General features: G+C 36.7%; 3 protein-coding genes across 3 annotated transcripts in view; 1 reads left to right on the plus strand and 2 right to left on the minus strand.

Annotated features, from left to right (window-relative positions):
• The window catches only part of LOC103515852 (follistatin-related protein 5), a gene marked incomplete at its 5' end in the record, with an annotated part of 37,637 nt that extends 33,420 nt beyond the window's left edge, over window positions 1–4,217 (plus strand). Inside the window, 4 exons of the mRNA XM_026828429.1 lie at window positions 2,292–2,576; window positions 2,922–3,019; window positions 3,504–3,696; window positions 4,072–4,217. Of these exons, the coding sequence (XP_026684230.1) occupies window positions 2,292–2,576; window positions 2,922–3,019; window positions 3,504–3,696; window positions 4,072–4,217 (722 nt within the window). The remainder of the gene's footprint in view (window positions 1–2,291; window positions 2,577–2,921; window positions 3,020–3,503; window positions 3,697–4,071) is intronic.
• A 37-nt stretch (window positions 4,218–4,254) lies between these two features.
• Window positions 4,255–9,379, minus strand: LOC103515851 (follistatin-related protein 5-like). The gene is made up of 4 exons (XM_008480793.3): window positions 9,270–9,379; window positions 5,437–5,587; window positions 4,914–5,099; window positions 4,255–4,702 (listed from the first exon to the last, which is right to left on the minus strand). Exons 1-4 carry the CDS (start codon window positions 9,294–9,296, stop codon window positions 4,326–4,328), a joined length of 741 nt encoding a protein of 246 aa, XP_008479015.2. The 5' UTR covers window positions 9,297–9,379; the 3' UTR covers window positions 4,255–4,325.
• Window positions 9,380–12,713: 3,334 nt separating this feature from the next.
• LOC103515853 (follistatin-related protein 5-like) overlaps window positions 12,714–18,682 on the minus strand; it is a gene marked incomplete at its 5' end in the record, with an annotated part of 11,620 nt that continues 5,651 nt past the window's right edge. Inside the window, 6 exon segments of the mRNA XM_026828430.1 lie at window positions 12,714–13,358; window positions 14,058–14,243; window positions 14,932–15,082; window positions 15,560–15,775; window positions 16,355–16,492; window positions 17,402–17,518. Coding sequence (XP_026684231.1) covers window positions 12,982–13,358; window positions 14,058–14,243; window positions 14,932–15,082; window positions 15,560–15,775; window positions 16,355–16,492; window positions 17,402–17,518 — 1,185 coding nt within the window.

An 18,682-nucleotide genomic window follows, 5' to 3' on the forward strand; every position in this document is an offset into this window, starting at 1 on the left:
TAATTTAAAACAAAAAATTAATAAAGGATAAAAAAACCGAGTATAAAAATGGTAAGTTTCGAATGAAAAAAAAAAAAAACTTTAAGCAGCTCAAGCTGTTCACTAAGCTGCACGTCATGATAGCTAAATGCTTCTCTTGAAAAACTGCACAAGTTTTTAAAATAAAGCTAACACTAACAGAAAAAAATCCACACAACTTGGTTTAAAGATTTTCTTCCAGATGATGTATTTTGATAAAAAGGTACACTTGGGTTTTGGGGATATGAAACCCCTAGTATGATACCTACCCTCGGAGGTGCTATGAATTTGGTAACATGATATTGGTAAGAGTTAGGGTAAAGTAAATTCAGAATACTCACCACTCGTAGATTAGGTACCCTATTTAGGATCAGGATTAGCAACACCAGGGGTAAACCTCAAAACTTGTCAAAAACTCGTCCGACAAAGTATTTTCTCCTCTGACTTAAAGACCTTGTCGGTAAGGGTACAATTTTTCTCAAGAAACTAGGTTAAACATAAAGCTAACTTCGTTATTTCTTATCCTGACCGTATCACGAAGTTCCAATATTAGCAACGAGTCTTTATGAAAACCATGTCATTTCAAACTTTTTTACTCGAAAAACTTTTTCTATTTAATACCAACTCGGTAATTGATCTCGGAGCATACGCTGGCATTATCCAGTAAGTAATTGGTCAAATTGATCTTCAATATAACCCCCGTGGGATATCTAGATTATCTAGTACTATCGAATAGATTACTTGTTCCCCTTTCAATGTCGTCCAGCTTTCAACACGACTGGATATCCTTAAATACATAGATAAAAAGTATTTTCTCCTCTGACTTAAAGACCTTGTCGGTAAGGGTACAATTTTCTCAAGAAACTAGGTTAAACATACAGCTAACTTCGTTATTTCTTATCCTGACCGTATCACGAAGTTCCAATATTAGCAACGAGTCTTTATGAAAACCATGTCATTTCAAACTTTTTTACTCGAAAAACTTTTTCTATTTAATACCAACTCGGTAATTGGTCTCGGAGCATACGCTGGCATTATCCAGTAAGTAATTGGTTAGATTGATCTTCGATAACCCCCGTGGGATATCTAGATTATCAAGTAGGTACTATCGAATAGATTACTTGTTCCCCTTTCAATGTCGTCCAGCTTTCAACACGACTGGATATCCTTAAATACATAGATAGGATTTTATAACCCCCGTGGGATATCTAGCTTATCTAGTACTATCGAATAGATTACTTGTTCCCCTTTCAATGTCGTCCAGCTTTCAACACGACTGGATATCCTTAAATACATAGATAGGATTTTAATTAAAAATCTGGATGAAACTATCAGTAAAGCTCCAATTACTGTAGATACGTGATTTCCTTAACCCCCGTGGGATACCTAGATTATCTAGTACTATCGAAAAGATTACTTGTTCCCCTTTCAATGTCGTCCAGCTTTCAACACGACTGGATATATCCTTAAATACATAGATAGGATTTTAATTAAAAATCTGGATGAAACTATCAGTAAAGCTCCAATTACTGTAGATACGTGATTTCCAAAGTTATTTCCCATTTCCCTATGTTTCGAATTTCCTCTAGGGAGCTTGTGCGTATGAAGTTTGATTGATGTGTAGGTTTTGTTTGGACAGGAACATAAAATAGGAAAGCATTTCGCCCCTGGTGATATGAACTAGTGAGGATTCGGACATTACTTTGGTTGTTGACCAAGATAGGTAAACATCATTATTGTATTTATTCGGTGTGTAGTATCCGCAAAATCCACTTCACTTTATTCGAATACTTTGAAGTTATTGCAAAACAAACTTGCCATTTCATTTCTTCTTATACATAGGTATGTTCATTTTGTTTTATTTTCAAGGTCTCTCCGTAGTGTCGCTGGACAAGGCGTTGGAAGTTAGAAACTATCAGTAAAGCTCCAATTACTGTAGAGACGTGATTTCCAAAGTTATTTCCCATTCCCCTATGTTTCGAATTTCCTCTAGGGAGCTTGTGCGTATGAAGTTTGATTGATGTGTAGGTTTTGTTTGGACAGGAGTATAAAATAGGAAAGCATTTCGCCCCTGGTGATATGAACTAGTGAGGATTCGGACATTACGTTGGTTGTTGACCAAGATAGGTAAACATCATTATTGTATTTATTCGATGTGTAGTATTCGCAAAATCCACTTCACTTTATTCGAATACTTGGAAGTTATTGCAAAACAAACTTGCCATTTCATTTCTCCTTATACATAGGTATGTTCATTTTGTTTTATTTTCAAGGTCTCTCCGTAGTGTCGCTGGACAAGGCGTTGGAAGTTAACTATTTGTCCGCCAGAGTGGGCGAAAACGTCGAGATCAAGTGTGACGTCAGCGGTAGTCCTCCGCCTCCCATCGTTTGGAAACGGAACTCTGCCGATCTCGCTTCGTTAGGCGTCGACGAAGTTCGGGTCTTCTCGGACGGATCCCTGTTTCTTACGAAGATACAACTGATGCATGCTGGGAACTATACGTGTCATGCTCAGCGGAATAGTGACGTCACACAGACACATGTGTTGACGGTGCATAGTAAGTATTCAGCAAAAGGAAAATACCTAAGATCTACTCTTTTTAGGGTTTTACCAGTGCACCTTTTATTCAAAGCTATTTTCTAACATAGTTTTGTATCTGATTATTTCAGCTGTTCCAGAAGTAAAGGTGACCCCAAGAGTTTGGGTTCTTTAGTTCCATGAGGGGTTAATTATTGATCATAATTTCACATAAATTGTTGAGAGTTTGAGACCAAATGAAAAAAAAAAATGCATTAAAATTCGCAAAAGGAAAATACCTAAGATCTACTCTTTTTAGGGTTTCACCAGTGCACCTTTTATTCAAAGCTATTTTCTAACATAGTTTTGTATCTGATTATTTCAGCTGTTCCAGAAGTAAAGGTGACCCCAAGAATTCAGTCTCGAAGGCCAGGAGAAGAAGCATCCATGTTTTGTCATGTAGTGGGAGAGCCTTTCCCTAAGGCAAGTAGGATCACTGAAACTGTCAACCACTGGATAAGTATAATAAATTCACAGGAAACTGGGGTCAACCATTGTGTAACTATACTAAGTTGATAATGTTGATCTAAACTATACCTATGTACTTGTACATAGTGCAAAGTATCGTTATTCGAAAATAAATACCTTTCTCTGGAAATTAATTTTTGAATAGATCAGTTGCGCTTACTTTGGTGATGTTTCAAAGCCCCGGTGCTATAGATCTTGGCCTTCCTCTTCCTTGATGACCTTTCCTTCTTCCTTCAATACAGGACAGCAGGACACGGCTATAGATCTTGGCCTTCCTCTTCCTTGATGACCTTTCCTTCTTCCTTCAATACAGGACAGCAGGACACATAAGTTGAGGTATTCCGTTCTTTCCCGCAGGTGGAATGGCTAAAGAACGACGAAACTCTGAAACTTGAAGCAGACAAATGCATAAGTTGAGGTATTCCGTTCTTTCCCGCAGGTGGAATGGCTAAAGAACGACGAAACTCTGAAACTTGAAGCAGACAAATATGATCTCATAGGAAATGGCTCAGAGCTGAGGATACACAAGATAAACTACGCTGACACCGGGGCTTACATGTGCCAGGCTAAGAACAAGGGAGGTCTCACCCGCGACATATCTTCGTTGATTGTGCAGCAGGAGCCTACTCCAAGTAAGTGGTTGAAAGATTGAATTAAAACATTACCATTCAATAGCAGCATACTTAAACATTTCCTTTTCCTCAGCTAAGTATCTAACGGTGATGCAAAAAGAAGAAGAATGAAGTATGTATATCCGTAAAGTATGAATTCCTAGAGTACATCCGTATTATCCGTACAGGTAGGTGTAAGACCTTCAACATTTCAACACGTAAAAGATAAAGAGTTAGAGATTATACAAATTTAATGTCCATTTTAAAACCACATTGATGTAAATCGGTGTGAATAATGAAATTCCAACATTTACATCCAAGTGCTTACCTTATGATAGTCGAGGAAAAACTTCAAAGGACTAACTAGTAACTAATTATATCATTCTTTTCTTTCAGCTGCTCCAAACGAAGAGCGCAGATTCTTCTCATTCCACGATTGGGGAGTCTCGGTGTACGAACCCACAGCCTGTAGATTGTACCACCAGATCCAGTCCACTGATATCATACCGGGCACCCAGGTAAATATCATTCCATTATTTTAATTTCTTTAGGTAAATATGAATAGGTACTATATTTTCACATCCGTGTAAATAGCGGTTGAATATTTAACATGGCAGGACGGGGGTTGGGATGAATGTGACCGCATTGGTTCATTGCAGCTGCATAGTGACCCACACAATAGCTCGTGGATGTACAAGGCCTCCTATTTCACAGTTCACGGTTCGAGTCTCGCCGTTGATCACAAAGAGGGCTTCGTTGGCTGGCGTCACCATGTAGTGGCCGAATATACCGGATGCAGCGATAGGTCGGTTTGGATTTTCCCATTGGGCAAGGGAAGGCTGCATGGCTTTGCCAACGCCCGTCATCATCTCTACTTTGCCCGTGAGGAGGTTCAAGAATAGAATGTCTTCCTTGTCTGTGGAGCTGGCATATAAGTCGTAGCCGTGTGTGGTTTGAGACGGATAGAACGCTATGGAACTGATGTTTAGTGTGGTTTTCACATCGAACACAAATTTCAGGCCTCCATCTGAAAAGGAAAAGGGATGAAAGATTTTCCACTTAACCCTAATACAAATTCTCTGAATGTAAGATACATGCACAAATTGAGTCATCTTCAAATATGAGTCTTTTCTTCAAACCCGTCTGTGCGCTGAGTCCCGTAGGTATTTAGCACTACTTCACCCTACCTTGAACACAATATGAGTAAGGATCGAGTACCTTTATATGAAATAACTCACCTGATACATGCTGCACTACAAGCGTAACACCATGTCGTGATTGGTTATCCAGAGTTAGTAAGGTTCTGCTATCTGGTGACAGCATGGGTTTTCCAGTAAGACTGAACTTGTGACTCACAACAGCATCCGTCAGTCCATCCAGAACCAACTGACCTGAGCTTTCACACTCAATGATTACGAGACCATCTGGAAAGTGGAAAATTGAAGGTTGTTATGAAGAAATGTAGATTTACTGACGTTTGTCAGTATTGTCTGACATTCAGGCCACGTAAATATCAATTTTCATAAGCAGAAACTGTAACTATGTGTCTATCTTCAACTTCATTTCTCTGTCCTTTGTCAATGGTATTTAGCATTCGAGAGCTAAGCCTTGTAGGTACGTCCCTAGCCTCTTTGTCCGTCTTAAAAGTTAGTTTCGGCATTTTGAGCAAGGTATACGTTAAAGCTTCCAGTTTTACAGTTTTTGGGAAAAAAGGATAGAAAGTCCGTTTTTCAATTCAAATAAAGGTGAAAGTCAACTTACACAGAGAAGAGAACTGTGCAGACTTGGGCAGACAGCTATAGTTGGAGAGGTCTACAGTTTTCACGTAGCGCATGTTAGCCAGGTCCAATTTGTACAGACCTTGCTGTCCTGCATGACTTACATAGCCGTAGTTGAAAGCGCCACTCATGTCCTGAAATGAAAGGTCAGTGAATGTGACTCTATGCAGTTATAGGATAAAGAGAACTGCAACAACGATGTCTTATCGTCCCAAAACCGAAGAGAGAAGAAGGACAGGACAGAAGAAAGTCAGCCGTTCCAAGAACGAACCTTATTTGTTTAGGATAAAGTTCGTCACGAGCGGGAATCGAATCCACAAACCAGTGCTTACTAGGCTGGCGCGATATTATCGTCCCAAAACCGAAGAGAGAAGAAGGACAGGACAGAAGAAAGCCAGTTCCAAGAACGAACCTTATTTGTTTAGGATAAAGTTCGTCACGAGCGGGAATCGAATCCACAAACCAGTGCTTACTAGGCTGGCGCGATATCCTCCAAGCTAACTAGACCCTAAATTTCGTCAGGCAGTGTGAAAAACATCCTAATTTACAGAACATTCTTTAGAATATGGCAATAGTTGAAGAAAAAAGAAAGGTTCAACTAATATGGCCGAGTAGTTAAGAGCAGTAGGTACATCTCAACCCGGACGTTAAGTTAGCATAAATTTTCTGACCAAACTTTACCGTTCCTTGGTACCTTGAAATAATGCAAAGGTGGTTCAAAAGTGTTAACTCCAGTAAAATCTCTTTTTATTTTTGTCAACAGTCACTTCCCACGCATTACCCTGTAATAGACCGCGAGCAGGGTAGCTTACTGTCTCTCAATACTCTCACACCTACACATATTGGTGTTTCCAATACGATAATATACAGGGTGTCCTTTAAAAAAAGTTCTGATTAAAACAAACATAATGTTGAAAAAACTTCGACTAGTAGAGAATTGATTCCGGTCCTCCTGAGGATGAGACCAGTATTACGACCACTAATAGGCCTGAAGCTGGTTTAATTGGTTCATCAAATTTAACCTACTTCCAAAACTTTTTATGATTACCTATGATCCTATGAAACAACTAACAGAACGTACAAAAATAAAATTTGGGTCACCTGATCAACATGTATTATTATTTTGTCTTTTCAACTATACCTCTCTATTCGTACTTTTTCAAGAACTATGTATAGGCACTACATAACAAAGGGTGAAGAAGTACCCAGAAATGTGAAGTAAAGGTGCCAGAGTTAAGGGTGTCTTTCATGAAGATTAAGGACTTTGCCATAATCATAGAAGAAGGAACTAGTAAATTTCGTCATACCTATTTGAAAAAATGAGCAGGGAAATAGGGTTGCCGAAATTCTTCACATGTTTCAGATGGCATAAATGGAATCCAACAATTTTTTGTACCTTAGAGGTAAGAAAGACTAAAGAAATGAATACTTCATCCCTAAAGAAAGTTCTACTAATAAAGTTATACCTATCTACATGGAGTGAGAACATATCCACTAATGAGTAAATATGACATAATAAAACAAAGTAATTAATTAAAAGAGCTCGTTTTTGCATTCTTCAAGAGTATATTGTATAGGCAGAAGGAGAAGGCGGTAAAATAAAAGTCACCTAATGTACATCATTCATGATGTATTGTCCAGCTACTTACAAAGTACTCATAGCGCATACACTATTGGGTACTTAAAGTACAAATAAATACAGTCCATACCCAATGTAACAATAAATTTAATCTATCTTGTTTTGCAAGAAAGCAATTATTTTACCCAAGTGCATGCAGGTAGCAATAAAACGGCGGTGGTAGATTTTAAGTCCACTCGAACGATAAACTTAAGGATCTAGGTAAAGAAAGGACAATAACCTATGTATCATATACCAAGGGTATTATTAACTTGTATTAGTCAAGCTCAAGTCAAGTCATGTGCAATATGTGACAAAATACTTGTGATAAATCATGCTGAAATGTCATCTGAATTTTGGTTTGCTGAACCTTTCTTGATTTTAATAATAATAACCTTGATGTACTGGGTGAAATGGATGAATTTATGGATAAGATATGAAATTACAAAAGATTGATCTTTGTTTGAATTTGATCTTACAAAGAAACTTGTTGTTATTTATGACAATTTCTTAGATGAAAAAGTTTTGGAATAGCATGAAGCTTGTAAAGAGAGAAAAAAGTGTTATAAGAGGAGTTGTATTCTTTGGGTACTTTGTTTGGGTTCCTTGGAAAAGGATGCGCTTTATAACAGTTCTAAGATTATTCCAGGGTAAAGAAGATTTTAATCAGAATGTTTGAAGAGCCTAGCTTCATAGAAGGGTATAACACTGTTTCAAGTAGAAATGTCAGGTATGTATTTCTCTATTCCAAAGCTAGGTACTTCGCCAGGGACTCACTGTACCCAAATTAATTTCAAAATTTATTCATGCCACGATTGAAAGAAATTTTGAGATAAAACTCTTTTTCAGTTCAATGTTAGCATGATTATGTAAATGAAGGATTGTGACATGCTAGTCATGAAGCATGGTACACACATAGGCAACACACAAAGGCATGCCAGGATTAATGTACAGTACGCATCAAGACAATGAACTTCAACGCAATAGACTGCACTTTGTATTCATTTTACATTTTGAACCCAAGAAAACGTAGAGAACTTGAGAGAAGAAGAAGAAGAAGAAGAAGAAGAAGAAGAAGAAGAAGAAGAAGAAGAAGAAGAAGAAGAAGAAGAAGAAGAAACAAACTTTTTCTCATAACCTCGGCACGTTTTTTCCAGGTCATCATTGGTTAGGCTGTTTTTTTTTATTATTATTATTTTTTTTTAAAGATAAGATAAAAAGATTTTAAAGATACTTACCTACCATCGATACCTAATAAAATGGATAAAAAAATCAAGGTTTTATTCATGCTGAAAATAAGATAGTTTTTCACCAAAAAGGCAACCATTTTGAATTACCTAGGTATGTAAAAATAAATTAATAAAATAGGTACATTATTAATACTTTATTTCCTTGAATTACCTACTGGACATGCAGCAGTCAGGAAAGCTGCAAATGATCATTACTCGTATTACAAAGTACCTACCTAATACCTACTCCTATCATGGGCCAATTGGGCCATACTTGAGCCCTAACTTTATTTGTCAATTTTGGACTAGTGGATCCGAAGAACACCAAATTTTACTTAGGGCTTACTCACCTACTTTTGAAAAATTTGTTTTTTTGTTTTTTTTTTTTTTTTTTTTTTTTTTTTTTTTTTTTTTTTTTTTTAAGAGGTTTGACAGAGGGAACTTTAACTGCTATGGTCTTATCGTCCCGAAATCGAGGAGAGAAGGAAGACAGGATAGGAGAAAGCCAGCCGTTCCGAGAACGAACATTATCCCATCAGGATAAAATCCGCCCCGGGCGGGAATCGAACCCGCGGCCTAGCGCTTACAAGGCAGACGCACTACCAACTAAACTAACTAGGCTGGCTATAAAGGTAGCTTGAACTGTGAAAAGTTTCATGAAAGGGGTAGACTTGGATTGTAACTGAAGCAACGTTCTGTATAAGTGGTATCATTATGTCCACACACTTTTAACTTCAAATGCCTCTACCAACCGCTAATAAGAGTAATAAGTAATAAGTATGTAGAGTAACATTGATAAATAATCTACCCGATTATAATTAAGTACTCATAATATCTTCTAAGTTCTAACTAGGTATGGCTTATGATCAACATTGGCTCTTTGCTAATCTCAGAAGTTGACGGCCGTCGATCTATAGATTTACAACTTTGATTCCCATATTAAAGTTACCATTAATGGAGAAGTCCTACCTGTATAGCAGGCATGAACAAATTCATGACCAAATCGAAGTGACCATCAATGGGCTCAGGATGAACAGTGTGGTGTTTCCTCTTCTGGGCCGCGTCCCGGATAACTTGAATGGTTTGAAAGGTTCAGAAGAATTACATCTTTGGCTTTTAGGATTATTGAAGAAGGTGAGTGAAAACATTATTATCAGGAGATGATAATATATCAAACAAAACTTGCTATCAGCAATACTTTAAATCTGAAAGAAACATCAGTACCTATATCGATGATACAGTTCAATAAATCAGAAACCACAATTGATACCATATTCCTAGGTGTTACATGGATCTTCATGTGCTTACCTACTTTTTAAATAAAATGTACAATATTATGGAAAAAAAAATGGATCTGAGATTCATAAATCCTTCTGATTGTAAAGAGCATACATTGTTATGTAAGACCTATAGTAGAAACCTAGATTTGTGTATTCCTAGGTGTTCTTCATGTGCTTACCTACTTTTTAAATAAAATGTACAATATTATGGAAAAAAATGGATCTGAGATTCATAAATCCTTCTGATTGTAAAGAGCATACATTGTTATGTAAGACCTATAGTAGAAACCTAGATTTGTTTCAATATAGGTAAATAATAATAAACAAATACCTACCTAGGTTCTATCTTTTGGACGTGATAACAAGATGAGTTACGATATCTGTAACTAGTACCTAGGTACATGGGTAGGTATATTTTAAAAAATTATTGCTGCATGATTTACTGTCAGTGGGAACATTGTTTGAAGAAGTTGATGCTCCCTGCCCTAATCCCGGAGGTCAGCATAAATCCGCTCTATCGAAATCAGCACAACATAATCTTATAATAGCTTGGCTTCTTTTTGCACATGTTGAAAAAAAGATAGGTAGGTAGGTAGGTAGGTGATTCCATAGTTATATTTTCTGCCATTATTTTGGAGGGCACTGCACTGACCGTGAGTCAATATTTGACAATTTTATTAGAAGGGAGATACCTATCTCATGTGATTCTGTTTGAATTGAATTGCAGATTCCGTAGTTATATTTTCTGCCATTATTTTGGAAGGCACTGCACTGACCGTGAGTCAATATTTGACAATTTTATTGGAAGGGAGATACCTATCTCATGTGATTCTGTTTGAATTGAATTGCAATTGGAACAACAAACTATGTAGCAAACCTAGATAATACTGTCTGTAAGCATGGTACCTATTTACATTGACCTTCTCTATTTCAGTGGTAGGTAAATCATTATTATTTTAGCTTACGGTTTTACATACTTCTGACCGCAAAGTCAAAACATTATTTTGGATGTTTCGCAAGTCATAAAATGATGGTTCTATTCTTTAAGATAAAGTTCAACAATAAATCTTGTACAAACAATTTTTTAGCACATTGACTTCAATTTTTTACAACCAAGGCTCACACATGAAAACACACTTTACCTAAAATTTTTGTAGAAAATGGATTGTTTAAGTTTCATGATAAAGTGGTGACGACATTTTCGTAGATTAACACTAAAATAAAGCAAAACATCAAAAGAGGGCCATGAAAAGCAAAGAAAGAACAAAATTCAATACAAAACTAAAACGACGAAATTTATGTACATTGAAAGTTATTGGATAATTTAGAAAAAGAAATAAAGAAAACTACCAACCTATTATCTACTAGGTAGGGGTTACCATAAAATTTACAAGAATAGGCGTCTCGTCGAATAATTAGATCTAGGCACCTCCACCTAGAGACCATTAGTCGATCTAAAATGTTTAGCACATTGCATACACAATTGTATTTCCCGGCGTTCATACAAATTTCTCCTTTTGTTTCAGAAAGTAGATACTTATTTCTGGGTCATGAAAAATTCCCAAGCTTTCCAAATTAAATTATTAGATAGGTAGGTATAAAGGATTAAACAAAAGTAAAATATTATGTACAAAATGAACATTTACCTAAATAAAAGTAAGCAAATAAAATCCACTGCGGATTATGATAAATAAATAGGCATAAATACCTACCTGAATTATTGGTATCTTATCTAGGTAATATAAAATTTCTGGACAAAATATGAATAACAGCTGTTGTAAGATACCTAATTCTAACTAACTTTTGTATACAAGTTAGGTTGAAACTAACTACCAAAATCCTTCTCATGAAGTTTTTTTTACGACATTAGTGAATTCCTGTACAAAAACATTTTGCCTTAAGAACATTGTAAACAAAACAATTGACCCAATTATCAGTTTACCGATACCAACTACAAGTAATAAATCATCTCTAAAAGTGGGGTAAACAAGAAACGCTGAGACATAGAAACATGGAAGACCTTCAATTGATAACTTTGAAAACTTTATTTACTCATCTCAGACTTAGGAATGCAAGACAATAAGGTACTAGTGAGATTGCATATTTGTTAGACGTATAATAGGTAAAATTTTGTCAAGGTCTAATCGATGTTTTCAATTTTACTGCACAAAATTGTAAATCATTTCTAACACTTGGTTTACAATGTTCTTACAGCTTCATAATTTTAATGATAATATCTAGAAACTAAAATAATAACATGTAACTTACCAATTACTTTTTTTCCTATTTAATAATATTGTATTGAGCCTTTTCAAAATAAGCACGCTTCATATAAAAATAAATATACCTAACTCATTTCCTTTAACTTTTACTGGACTCAGTTTGTACAAATTTTGTTATTGGGAAAGTAAACCTCACGCCTAATAACGGCATATGATAAAAAGCATGACAAGCAAAAGTTCCACACTAAAAGCAGACAATCATTACAATCACAATCATGTTCGATAGCAACAACAAATTTAGAGCGCTCCAAACTTCGACCAATTTATTTCCCTTGAAGACCTAGGCACTAGAAATACACAATTACACAAGGGTCTTCAAAAGGAAGAACTAATCATTCATTTAAGAGAAGGTCTTCCCTGAACTTGGACATTTCCAAACACTAAATGTTTTTAGAAATACACAAGGGTCTTCAAAAGGAAGAACTAATCATTCATTTAAGAAAAGGTCTTCCCTGAACTTGGACATTTCCAAACACTAAATGTTTGTTATGATTTGGTACAAAACTTTCATACAACAATACGTGATGATTCCTTTTCATGGTAAATGCTCTTATAAAACTAAACGCTATCAGTGTATAAACTTATTATGTTAGAGTGTAAATGATATTTTTATATTATGAATGATGAAAATATGGACAGAGAAGGTCTTCTCTGAACTTGGACATTTCCAAACACTAAATGTTTGATATGATTTGGTACAAAACTTTCATACAACAATACGTGATGATTTCTTTTCATGGTAAATGCTCTTAGGTATAAAACTAAACGCTATTAGTGTATAAACTTATTATGTTAGAGTGTAAATGATATTTTTATTATGAATGATGAAAATATGGAACCGAAGAGATTCCTTTTTTCAAACAATGACTCACCCAAATTACAACCTCAAAATATGAAACTCCGACACCGATATTTTGGTTTTAATTTTCCTAGACACACAATAATTAAATAAGGTAGCAAAAATTTTGCCAGATCACTTTTCAACGGAGCGATGTTGTCCCAAGAGACCTCCTCAGTTTCGGATTCTCTTCGGTCCACATGATTTTCACATCCGTGTAAATAGCGGTTGAATATTTAACATGGCAGGACGGGGGTTGGGATGAATGTGACCGCATTGGTTCATTGCAGCTGCATAGTGACCCACACAATAGCTCGTGGATGTACAAGGCCTCCTATTTCACAGTTCACGGTTCGAGTCTCGCCGTTGATCACAAAGAGGGCTTCGTTGGCTGGCGTCACCATGTAGTGGCCGAATATACCGGATGCAGCGATAGGTCGGTTTGGATTTTCCCATTGGGCAAGGGAAGGCTGCATGGCTTTGCCAACGCCCGTCATCATCTCTACTTTGCCCGTGAGGAGGTTCAAGAATAGAATGTCTTCCTTGTCTGTGGAGCTGGCATATAAGTCGTAGCCGTGTGTGGTTTGAGACGGATAGAACGCTATGGAACTGATGTTTAGTGTGGTTTTCACATCGAACACAAATTTCAGGCCTCCATCTGAAAAGGAAAAGGGATGAAAGATTTTCCACTTAACCCTAATACAAATTCTCTGAATGTAAGATACATGCACAAATTGAGTCATCTTCAAATATGAGTCTTTGAAAGGGAAGATGTGATGAAAGATTTTCCACTTAACCATAATACAAATTCTCTGAATATAAGATACATGCACAATTTGAGTCATCTTCAAATATGAGTCTTTTCTTCAAACCCGTCTGTGCGCTGAGTCCCGTAGGTATTTAGCATTACTCCACCCTACCTTGAACACAATATGAGTAATGGATCGAGTACCTATATATGGAATAACTCACCTGATACATGCTGCACTACAAGCGTAACACCATGTCGTGATTGGTTATCCAGAGTTAGTAAGGTTCTGCTATCTGGTGTCCGTCTGTGCGCTGAGTTCCGTAGGTATTTAGCACTACTTCACCCTACCTTGAACACAATGGATCGAGTACCTATATACATATGAAATAGGTAACTCACCTGATACATGCTGCACTACAAGCGTAACACCATGTCGTGATTGGTTATCCAGAGTTAGTAAGGTTCTGCTATCTGGTGACATATATGAGTCTTTTCTTCAAACCCGTCTGTGCGTTGAGTTCCGTAGGTATTTAGCATTACTCCACCCTACCTTGAACACAATATGAGTAATGGATCGAGTACCTATAGGTATATGAAATAACTCACCTGATACATGCTGCACTACAAGCGTAACACCATGTCGTGATTGGTTATCCAGAGTTAGTAAGGTTCTGCTATCTGGTGACAGCATGGGTTTTCCAGTAAGACTGAACTTGTGACTCACAACAGCATCCGTCAGTCCATCCAGAACCAACTGACCTGAGCTTTCACACTCAATGATTACGAGACCATCTGGAAAGTGGAAAATTGAAGGTTGTTATGAAGAAATGTAGATTTACTGACGTTTGTCAGTATTGTCTGACATTCATGCCACGTAAATATCAATTTTCATAAGCAGAAAATGTAACTATGTATCTATCTTCAACTTCATCTCTCTGTCCTTTGTCAATGGTATTTAGCATTCGAGAGCTAAGTCTTGTACGTCCCTAGCCTCTTTGTCCGTCTTAGAAGTTAGGTTCGGCATTTTGAGCAAGGTATACGTTAAAGTTGATACAAGGGCGGAATCAGACATTTATAAAACACTGCTTTTAACGATAATTATGCTAAGTACGTAGTCCATTTGAAGGTACCCATATACGTATATCTTCAAAGCATTAGGCATATCGGCAACTTCTAAAGTGTTGTTATAATAATCGTCCTTACATGTGTAGGTATATCTTGATTACGTTAAAGCTTCCAGTTTTACAATTTTTGGGAAAAAAGGATAGAAAGTCCGTTTTTCAATTCAAATAAAGGTGAAAGGCAACTTACACAGAGAAGAGAACTGTGCAGACTTGGGCAGACAGCTGTAGTTGGAGAGGTCTACAGTTTTCACGTAGCGCATGTTAGCCACATAATTATACTTTAAAGCTTCCAGTTTTACAATTTTTGGGAAAAAGGATAGAGTCCGTTTTTCAATTCAAATAAAGGTGAAACTTACACAGAGAAGAGAACTGTGCAGACTTGGGCAGACAGCTGTAGTTGGAGAGGTCTACAGTTTTCACGTAGCGCATGTTAGCCAGGTCCAATTTGTACAGACCTTGCTGTCCTGCATGACTTACATAGCCGTAGTTGAAAGCGCCACTCATATCCTGAAATGAAAGTTCATTGTTTGTGAATCTATGGCGTTATAGGATAGAGAGAAGTGCAACAACGATGTCTTATCGTCGCAAAACCGAAGAGAGAAGAAGGACAGGACAGGAGAAAGCCAGCCGTTCCAAGAACGAACCTTCTTTGTTTAGGATAAAGTTTGTCACGAGCGGGAATCGAATCCACAAACCAGTGCTTACTAGGCTGGCGCGATATCCTCCAAGCTAACTAGACTGACAGGAAAGCTGTGTCGACACATAGTTGACGGCCGTCGGTCTATAGATTTACAACTTTGATTCCCATATTAAAGTTACCATTATGCAGAAGTCCTACCTGTATAGCAGGCATGAACAAATTCATAACCAAATCGAAGTGACCATCAATGGGCTCAGGATGAACAGTGTGGTGTTTCCTCTTCTGGGCCGCGTCCCGGATAACTTGGATGGTTTTTAAAGTTAGCATTAATGGAGAAGACCTACCTGTATAGCAGGCATGAACAAATTCATGACCAAATCGAAGTGACCATCAATGGGTTCAGGATGAACAGTGTGGTGTTTCCTCTTCTGGGCCGCGTCCCGGATAACTTGGATGGTTTTCACTCCCTCGTCCAGAGAACTACGCCAGTTGAGGAGCCACACTTGATCCAAATGAGGGACATAGTGGAGAGCCACTGGGAACTTGTCAGTGACTATGACCTGAGGGAAATGAAGAGGTAAGAGCATCAGATTAAAATAACAATAATGTAACACTTGCAAATATGATCGAGAATTAATTTTGTTCAGTGATCAAGACTTGAAATCTTTTTCAGCAGAGAAAAGTTGCTATTGGATGTCTTCAATTTGGAACTATCTACAAAACAAACGCAGTTTAATCCAGAAAATGTAAAAATGTGGTAATCCTGTTTAAGAAACTAAAGTTTTACTTACGTCAACCACAACCATTTGTATTTTGCTGATGACGAGAACTCTGTCCTTGGTAGGTTGAGATACATAGACGTATCTGTTGGTTTGTCTGTGACTATGACCTGGGGCAAATGAGGGGTAAGAGCAGAGGTTAAAATAACAATAATGTAACACTCTCGAATATGATCAAGATTTATTTTTTTTTTTTTAAGTGATCAAGAGTTGAAAACTTTTTCACCAGAGAAAGGTAGATACTTGGATGTCTTCAATTTGGAGCTATCTACAAACAATCGTACCTAATAAGTTCATCCAGAAAATTCCATGGAGTGATCAATAATCATTCTGTTCAAGAAAATAATAAGTGTTACTTACGTCAACCACAACCATTTGTATTTTGCTGATGACGAGAACTCTGTCCTTGGTAGGTTGAGATACATAGACGTATCTGTTGGCCACATTGATGGCTTGACCCCAGCTGCAATTCACACCCTTGTCGCCACATACATATTCCTGCGAAACATAAAATGATTACTTCAGTACCTACTCCACTGACGTGACGTTTGAGGAAAAGAGGGATTTTCCTACATTTAAAACTTACATCCAAACAAAAGCAACAATTGCAACAAAGGAAAGTAAATATAGTACTTATTCATACCTGTTTACGTAAAGAAGTTAAAATAATGGAATGATATTTACCTGGGTGCCCGGTATGATATCAGTGGACTGGATCTGGTGGTACAATCTACAGGCTGTAAAAGTAGGTACCTAGCCTAAATAAAATCACATAACTTTTTCTTACTTCCCCTCTTATGTTCTCTTGCGATTTGAAAGGTAAGTTTTTTTTCTCATATACCTATACCTATATTTGATTCAAATTTATGTACTGATTTAAGCATTTAAGTAGGTAGGTAGTAGGTGAGTAAAATCATTTGAAAATATATAGGAATGGAGGAATGAAACTTCCTTGCAATACCATCTCAGGTCACAAAGAATTTACAATCAAATATCTTATCTGTTTTACTCATGGTTTCTCTCTTTTCTATGTAAATAATGTCAGTACCTACCTACTCCACTGACGTGACGTTTGAGGAAAAGAGGGATTTTATCAAACTACTAGGTACATTTAAAACTTGCATCCAAACAAAAGCAACAATTGCAACAAAGGAAAGTAAATATAGTACCTATTCATATTTACCTAAAGAAATTAAAATAATGGAATGATATTTACCTGGGTGCCCGGTATGATATCAGTGGACTGGATCTGGTGGTACAATCTACAGGCTGTGGGTTCGCTACTCCACTGACGTGACGTTTGAGGAAAAGAGAGATTTTATCAAACTACTAGGTACATTTAAAACTTACATCCAAACAAAAGCAACAATTGCAACAAAGAAGTTAAAATAATGGAATGATATTTACCTGGGTGCCCGGTATGATATCAGTGGACTGGATCTGGTGGTACAATCTACAGGCTGTGGGTTCGTACACCGAGACTCCCCAATCGTGGAATGAGAAGAATCTGCGCTCTTCGTTTGGAGCAGCTGAAGTAGTTAAAGCGCCTAAAAGGAAAAAAAAGTAGGTACCTAGCCTAAATAAAATCACATAACTTTTTCTTACTTCCCCTCTTATGTTCTCTTGCGACTTGAAAGGTAAGTTTTTTTTCATATACCTATACCTATATTTGGTTCAAATTTATGTACTGATTTAAGTAGGTAGGTAGTAGGTGAGTAAAATCATTTGAATAAAGGAATGGAGCAATAAAACTTCATTGCAATACCATCTCAGGTCACAAAGAATTTACAATCAAATATCTTATCTGTTTTACTCATGGTTTCTCTCTTTTCTATGTAAATAATTTTAACCATAGCACATCGTATTTTTTTAAATAGGTATTTTTGATTACTTGCATCATTCCTGTAAATAATTTTAACCATAGCACGTCGTATTTTTTTAAATAGGTATTTTTGATTACTTGCATCATTCCTAGCTACCTCAGAAGGCGATTACATAAAATCGAATGTTCCAGCAAAATTATGTCAGAGAAAATAACTGAATCCAAAGTTTAGTGCACCGACTATTTTTATATTTATTTCGGTTTTTATGTCCATTAATTAGGTATTTTTGATTACTTGCATCATTCCTAGCTACCTCAGAAGGCGATTACATAAAATCGAATGCTCCAGCAAAATTATGTCAGAGAAAATAACTGAATCCAAAGTTTAGTGCACCGACTATTTTTATATTTATTTCGGTTTTTATGTCCATTTATGAGCTCCTTCTCTTTCGTATATTATGCTCTCTCTCCCTCCCATACGTATTTGCCCCATAAAAAATTCTCATAACAATTTACCCGTCTCTCTTTCACTCTCCTTTCTCATTTTCCTTCTCTTCCTTATTTTCCTCTTACTTTTTAGCCCGTCCTTCCTTTATTATTACGATAGTAATAAAAAAAGTATAAGGGACGGGCTATTGTATTCGCTTCGGTGTCTGTCTGACCCCATAGAAGGACTTATCCAAACCTGGTCGACCTATATATTAAATTTATTAAAGGTCTTTTTATCAGGAACACGAAAGTGGTGGTGCAAATTTTGTCCAGAAAACCAAAAAGCCAAAAACAAAAAAAAAAAAAAAAAAAAAAAAAAAAAAAAAAAAAAAAAAAGGGGTTTTTGGGGTTTTTTTTTTATTTTTTCACAAAAAAAA

Source organism: Diaphorina citri, unplaced genomic scaffold (genome assembly GCF_000475195.1).
Source record: "Diaphorina citri unplaced genomic scaffold, Diaci psyllid genome assembly version 1.1 scaffold1427, whole genome shotgun sequence".
Taxonomy (NCBI): Eukaryota; Metazoa; Arthropoda; class Insecta; order Hemiptera; family Psyllidae; genus Diaphorina; species Diaphorina citri.